This window comes from Odontesthes bonariensis, chromosome 3, assembly GCF_027942865.1.
Source record: "Odontesthes bonariensis isolate fOdoBon6 chromosome 3, fOdoBon6.hap1, whole genome shotgun sequence".
Taxonomy (NCBI): domain Eukaryota; kingdom Metazoa; phylum Chordata; class Actinopteri; order Atheriniformes; family Atherinopsidae; genus Odontesthes; species Odontesthes bonariensis.
In genome coordinates, this window is record NC_134508.1 from 11,534,226 (window position 1) to 11,542,252 (window position 8,027).

At 38.2% G+C, this 8,027-nt stretch overlaps 1 protein-coding gene across 1 annotated transcript; it reads right to left on the reverse strand.

The window, feature by feature from the left end:
• On the reverse strand, window positions 1–7,088 carry mitfa (melanocyte inducing transcription factor a). Its single transcript, XM_075462013.1, has 9 exons — window positions 7,056–7,088; window positions 5,876–6,088; window positions 5,689–5,784; window positions 5,474–5,582; window positions 4,987–5,070; window positions 4,659–4,715; window positions 4,414–4,489; window positions 3,530–3,677; window positions 1–1,031 (listed from the first exon to the last, which is right to left on the reverse strand). Exons 1-9 carry the CDS (start codon window positions 7,086–7,088, stop codon window positions 630–632), a joined length of 1,218 nt encoding a protein of 405 aa, XP_075318128.1. The 3' UTR covers window positions 1–629.
• Between the last annotated feature and the right edge of the window lie 939 nt (window positions 7,089–8,027).

Sequence of the window (8,027 nt, forward strand, 5' to 3'; positions counted from 1 at the left end):
TTCACATTTATTTTACATTCTTTATTAACAAACTATTATCATGTATCATATTAGAACTAGTTTTTTTTCCATTTGGACCCAAATACAAGTATATGTGGGGCTTATATCACCTCCGGACTTAAAACAAAAGGAACCTTCTGTGACTAAAAGAAAATTTTACATCGTAAATATCAATAGTATAATAATGACCCTTTCAATACGCTCAATATTTGATCAGCCATTATTACAGAGTGCTATGAGAATTTATATTTTTTGCATTCACCTGCAATCTCTACCTGAACAAAAAGTTGTACAATTTTTTTACACTTTGTTACCAATGCATTGTTACATTCAGAATGGTATTCATTTTGTGATGGACTGTTGAATTCATACTACAAAAAATAAACAGGTTAAACATTGAAAAGTTTTAATTTGAGCAGTCTTTATGTGAATTACATGTCTGTCTTTCAGAATCGTCCATTTATAAAAAGAGAAGCATAGACACAGGAGCTGAAGTGTCTTGGCTCACATTAGAACTGAAATTTGTGTGTAAATGGCCAAAATTAATGAAAATAAAAAGCAATCAAGATAAAAAAAAAAATATTAATACTTTTGAGTTCTTTCATCCACTAAGGTGATGTCAGATTTGGCTAACAGCCATGTTCTTTTTCCTCCATACTTGAGCTGGAGCTGTGACGGCTGCTGCCGTTGGAGACATCCGGGGACATTGAGGACAGCAGGGGATCACTTGGGGAAATTGGCCCGAGGGTATTGTCCCTTACCAACTCCTTCATTTTACAGGTCCTGGAGTTTCCAAAGGGGGCAGGGTCCCCGGCATCTGCAGGAATCTGGTCAAAGGTGATGGTGCCATTGTTAAGGTCCAGTGTGGTTGGAGGAGACATGTCAGGAGCTGAGCAGTGTGGGTAGAGATCAGACGGGCATTCGCCGAGGATGGGCTCCTGTTTAATGGCTCGGGCCATCAGCTCTGATGCGCAGACAGATGTGGATGGCACCACTGTAAGACCATGAGCCCGGGCTTGAATCTCCAACTCCTAGATGAACACATTATGCAGATAATGCACTGAAATGTATGGCAACGCTGGTGGGGAAAAACAGCATTTACAAAGGACTTCGCAGCTTAGAGTATAAAACTGCAATTCGGTTAAAACCTACTTTCCAGCCTTTTTTAGACAGGCAGATTAACGCACCGATTCGGTCTCCAGGGAACGAACTTGGAACTTACTTTTGTCAGCTTTTTCTTCATTATGACATGTGCCCAAACCACTTGGCAAACAGGTTTCTGTTTTTATTGCTGCAGATCAGTCATACTCTGACAATGTTACCTAAGCCAAGTACCAAGACTGGAAACACAGGCAAACATGCTGTCTTGGTCTAGAGATAACATATGCCTATAAATACCTAAAGCTGTTGTTGTATATCTCCTTAATCAGTGCTCGGTCTAAGGCACAGGGAAGATTAAGTTAGCAAAATGTTTCTCCTTGCTGGAGCGTCAGGGATTCAGGCTGGTCACAGCAGCAATCACAGACAGTTAAATCAGGGCACGAGCTTCAGCTGTATAAACTCAGTCTTTTAATGTTACAACTTTGTACATAATTTTGTGTTTTTACTTGTGGTATAGAACAAAACCTCGGTAAAACAATTGAAAATGAACATTTTTCTCTTCTGATTTTTTGTTTTTGTTATGATTACCAATGAAGCACACAAAAAAACATGTAATAGGTATTTTTCAACATCTCCACACAGTTGACGCACAATTTTGGGTGATGGTATTGTCTCATGAGGCTGGTGATTTGTGTAAGGGAGCGTCCATGTAAGATCATGGTAACTGCGATCCATGAACATTAAAACGTTTAAGCCCTAACCAGGTACATTTTACTAACCCTAACCTCATTCCTTTAATTTCTAACTTTAACTATTGTGAATGACAGCAAAGTAATAAGGAATCGCGAGTGACTGTGAAGTAGAAAAGTGAAAGGACCAACCAGACAGTTGTGTCAGATGTTTCGCGATCATGTGTTCTCTTGCACGAGACAGTGAACTAAAGCAAGTGTGAAACTTGTGTGGCAGGTGGAGGTCATTGTTGTGCAACAACACGTGGCAGGTGAACGTCATGACATAGCTGGTAGACGTTTTAAGTATACGTCACCACGTAAGCTGCGTCTTTGTTCTGACAAAGGAAAAAGCAGGGTGCTTGCGCAAGTCTTGAAAGTCTTAATAAGTATGGAATTTTGATGCACTGTTTTCCAGACCTTGAAAAGTCTTGAATTTTGTGTGAAAGTCTTAATAAAGTATGGAAAATAAATGTATGGTAGAATTTTACAGTATGCTTAAAGGCATTGTGAAATGAGAAATAGTAAAATTATAGTTGCATAGCCTACCTTCCTAACTGGTCACCTACTGTATTAGCCTAATGGGATGATATCCAATCAACGCATGCTTAGCCTAGTCCGGCACATTTTCGTAACGTCACTGCTGAGGTCTATTGACATGTACTTGTGATTTTCATGTTTTGAAACGTTTTCATCAGTAAAAGCATAATTTACTGTGAATAATGCATTTGTTCATTGAATACTAGCCTATAAAAATGAACATTTCTAATAAACACAGTTGGTACAATCTCAACCAATGAAGTAGGCAGTAGGCACACAAGTTACAAGTACATAAAGTCAAAGTGATGGTTCGGAGTAGATTCACCCTGGGGTCATTTGAACCGTGACATCCAGCCAAGTAGCCCACCCGAAGTTTTTCCGATATTGGCTGAACATCAACCGAGTTACTGAGCAAGGCTGCTCAATTTCTCCATTGATAAAATAAATTCACAACTCTACAACATAAAAATTCATAAAAATTCATGTAGAATATAGCATATACTTTGTTGTCTACAGTAGTAGATCAACCCTCATCTTACATTGAAGCTCCCAGATCAAGGAAGTGACGTTGACGCAGCTTTAGCAGCAGAAAAGCTATCAGGCTTGTGTTGATAATAATAAACTCCTGGACTATGTACAAACTTCCAAATGCATCGTTTTGTGAGTACAGACCATATTTGTACTATTGTAGAAGTTTGGTGTCATGGCATGTGATTTTAGTGTGGTAATTTTGGAGATACTGCCAGGGTCCGTTAGCGCTTATACTAAGCTATTCGGGATAACTCAGTAACTCAGCTGATGTTCAGCCAATATCGGAAAAACTTCGGGTGGGCTACTTGGCTGGATGTCACGGTTCAAATGACCCTAGGGTGAATCTACTCCGAACCATCACTTTAAGGTCTTGGGGGAAAAAAGTATCAGTTTTAAAAAAGAAAAAGACCCCTGAAAAGACTGAGACAAACATAGTCATGGTACAATTTTTTTGCCTTTTTTGTAAAACTGCAACGTTTTGTAGTGTTGACCAAAGTAGCTACTATACGTTTTGTGTGAGATTGCATTGTCAGAGCTGATTGAAGTGAGCTCAAATGGCTGAGACTGATAACACTTCACCTTAAGGCCAGTTTAGAATCATCAATTAAGCTCTTTGTCCCATGACCCACCTGTATACGAAGCATCAGATGGCGGTTTGCATGCTCCAGCTTCCTCTGTCTGCATTCAAGCTCCTTGGCTCTCTGTTGCTCTTGCTGTAGTTTCCTGATGTAGTCCACTGAGGCTTTCAGAATGGTGCCCTTATTCCAGCGCATGTCTCTGGGGTATACAGGAGACAAAGGTCTACAGTCAGAGGAAGCTGACCAGCTGACCAGAACAACACAGGATTCTTTACGGTTCATCTGAGGGAATAAGTCATGCACTTTAAGGATCCACATGAAGAGGAGAATGTTAAAAACAGAGTTTATGACTGATTAACTCAGGAATCAGACTGACAGAAAGCAGGACACATTCAGTGATGAGCAAAAGAAAAAAATAATTGGAATGTTGTGCTTTTACTAAACTTTACTTAAAGATCTATGAAAAGCTAACGATATATCACTGATTTCTATCATTCTATAAATACATAGAGGTGGAATTTATTGTTTGTTTTATTGAGCAAAAATGTTTTCAGAAACTACTGTGAATAATAGTTATTTATTTTACTTTTAAATAAATAGAGATTTAAAAGCAAGGAAATTGTTCTTAATTTAAGTCAATTTGAAAACAGGGAAATTAATCAGTTGTGACCCTCAGCTGTTGGACTCCACCAATTTCAACAATAAAATACTACTATTATCAGAATTTTTTTGTATTAATGATGTAATTTCATAATATAAAACAGTAAAGATCTGTTGTTTTTTCTCAGCAGTGATTATCTGCTTTTTGCATTTTTCTTACTGAACTTCCATAACACCCTGTATGAAGGGGGTTTACTTCCTAAGAAAGTTGTACAGCATTGTAATCAGTACTTTTACCTCTGAAAACTCTCTACAAATACACACAAAGAACTTACGGATCATTTGACTTCGGTATCAAAGTTCCCAGCTCTTTAATGCGATCATTGATGTTAAACCTCCGTCTGCGTTCGACTAAAATTGGCAGAGTACACAAGAAAACAGAAGCTTGTATCACAAATAATGAACACGAAGTATAATTTCATAATTGAGTACTTTTTTTCCCAACATCATGACAGTAGAACATCCATTTACAATTTGTAGTAACACCACTATCTCTGTTGAACTCTGACTTCTGACTTACTTAAGTTGTGGTTGTCCTTCTTCTGTCTCTCTTTAGCGAGAGCACGAACTTCAGCCTCTGCGAAGCAAGAAGGGATTGGTATCAATCAAACAAATGGTAAACCAAGCATCCATAACAAACAGCGACTTTGCAATCATCTTTCAAATCTTTTAATCACAACCAATGAAAAATCATCTGGAAAAAAAAAAGCTAAAATTAGCTTCATAGTTTTTGTAATTGCAGATTTTCTTTTCTTTTTTTTATTGTGTGCGATTTAGTCATACACAAAATACTTAACACACAGTTTCTGAAAATCTGATGGACAACGTCTTCATTTGGCTTTGCTTACCTACTGGAAAGCCCTCTTGCCTTTGATAGCTTTCATACTGGCCACAGGATCCAGGCTTGTCCAGTACTTGCTTCATGCCAGGAGCTGGAGTAATTATTTGGCAAATCATTGACTTGATAGTATCTTGTGCACTTCCAAATTGCACACAATATCGACATTTGTCAACGGTAATCCTTTCACTTTCTATATTCTGATACAACTGCGATTTTCTCCTAAAATCCATTTGCAGCAGAACTGACCGAGCACTCTATCGGTGGCAGACACACACATATACACACACTTGTTAGTGAGTGTTTTAAAGCATGTTTCACTAAAAGATAAAGAGGGAGCACAGGAAGTATCAAAAAGTTTCCCAAACTAACTTTCAAATGATTTCACTATCTGAATTTACAACACTGTGCACTGGCCAAAACATACACAAATTAATCAAGATTTATAACATCAAGCAAAAGCTAATGAATTGGGTAGGTGGGTGTCAGCAGTTTACCTGTGAATTCCCTTTTAATGTTGGGTTGACACGAGCTGCTGATTGAAAGGCCTGGGAGTGGGAGCCCTTGATTGCTGTACACATCCAGTAAATTACCAGACACGGGGAGCTAGAGTATCATAGATGTGTCATTATCATGCACGCTTCAAAAGAACAACTGTGTTGTGAATTTGAACTGAACCAAAGGACAGAGAGATAACATTTGGATAAATTACCGGGTTGTTCATTTGGAGCCCTTGGTCCATCAGTCCGAGAACATCTTCATTGTAACTTGACTCCAAGCTAATAATATCATCAATGACATCATCCATCTGCACAATACATAGAAAACATTTTACTTTTTGTTTAGGCTCTGTCAGGGTGTCTGATTGTCATAAATGATATAGCAATAAACAGGTGTACCTCTTTCTCACAGTTAGAGCTGAGAGTGAGCAAAGCCATGGGACTGTTGGGCGCACTGCCAGCAGGCCCGGGTGGCATGCTGTGCTCCGTGGGCTGGCTGGGACACTGGCTGCCAGCTTTACCACCCAGAGTGGTGGAAAGATACTGCCTCACTTGCTGCCTCTGAGCCTGCTGGATGTGGTGCTTGGTCGGATTTTCTAGGTGGGACTGCACCTACGTACATGAATGAGACAAACAAAAGATCCAAGTCAAAAATAGGATTTTCTTTTAGAAAATCTCCAACAAATTTTTTTTTTAGATAATCTCCAATAAAATATAAACATGCTGTGTAGTTATTTTTATCATCACCTCATGTGATAATAATTCAAAACAGCAAAGGCTGTAAATTTATTCTAAATTAATTTTCATGTCTGATGAATAGAACTGACTTGAAATTACCCAAAAAACATCTTTTTTTTAACCTTGCATAACTGATAGTTTAACAAAACGTGTTTGAACAAAAGTTTTTTTCCCTTGAATCACATCTAAACAATCACCACATTGCAAACATTTCTCTTTCATGAGTCGAGTCACATGATCGAATGACCCCAAAGAAATTTATGGCAGCTTCCTAACAACTCATAAAGTAACATAAAGGCTTTTCTTTATACTTTTGCTGACATTTGGTTTGAATAGCCCCAATAGTTTAATTGTGGTTTGTTATACATGAAGGTTTGATAGAGTACTGGCATTGTATTTATTGCGCATTAAAATTGGTATTTTGTTCAGAGAGATTTTGGACCGCTGGAGCTCAGAAATTACAGCTAATGTCTGCTAGACAGAAGCTTGTTGGTTCGATTCCTGTCCTCTCAGCTTTGCATATCAAGGTGTCCTTTGGGCAAGACAACGAACCCCATACTTCCTACGATGCACTCATCCGTGTGCGAGTGTACATGAATGGGGAAAAGAAAAGTACTACATAGGCTGAAAAAAACACTGTATAGACTAAGAGGGGCTGCACAAATGATAGATAGACGAAAATGGGTGAAATGCGTGAAACAATTAGACTTGTCAAAAAGACTGGAGAGATTATACATAAATGCAGTCCATTCACCTGTCAATTTACTTTTTGGTTTTCAAATAATATATTGTTATCCATTGAAAACTTAGTTTTAAAGTAAAGAAAGGAAAACCATCTCACCTGATAGTGACTGTATTCAAGCATCTCCAGCATTTTGTGTTGTTAGTTGAGAATGAAATTATAAGAAAATAACACTCATACGGTATATAATCCCTTTATCTTGCTCGTCTACACAGTGGACAGCAAGCTAGCTCATGCAAATGTGAGTGCAGTCAAAAGCCCTGCTTAATTTATCCAGAGCTAAAGGCTCATTAGTTATGCACGTTAAGAAATGGAGGAGGACATCAAGACTCATCCTACCATTGCTGTGTTGTTCCAGATTAAACTATGAATTTATGTCTTTATAGAGACCATTTGACGTCACGACCACCAGCTTACAAAGGAGTCTTTCTCTTGATTGGCCAGCAGTCTGCAAACTGAAGTATGCTTAAGGCCAACTCACATTTAATCTTTAGTTCTGCTCATTTAGTATAAAAAATCATTTGTTCTGTGCACCAGAAACACAACTGAGACCAGTGTTTCTCTACAAACTAACCATATGAGAGTCAAAATGTATGCTCTGTTTATTAACCCCATCAAATTTTTCAGACTTTTAGTGGTTAATTACATTTAGCCATCGACAGCAAAGGTGAACAGTTTGATATGGGATAAAATTTAGAGTAGGCGTGTAAATGTATTAAATGTAATTTGGACTATTCTAGGCCAGTACTCTTTGCACAATGTAAAGCCTTTGTTAAAATAAGTTTCTCTACCAAAGTTTTTTTAGAATCTTTTTTTTGTGATTCAGTTGATTGTGGTGAATAAATGGTGCACTGCAAGACGCCCGGAGGGTGTGGTGATTGACTTGGAAAAAAATGTTGTGGCCACGGAAGCGTAGTGGAAGAGTAGCACTGTTGGAAGCATGCTGGGATCACAGCCTTTCACATCATATGGTTTCCTTTAAAAGTAAGTCTAAAATGTGCTGTGACAGACAAACAAAGAATATGGACTCTCATACTATTTTGGACAATCAGTTCAATGCCCAATGTATTT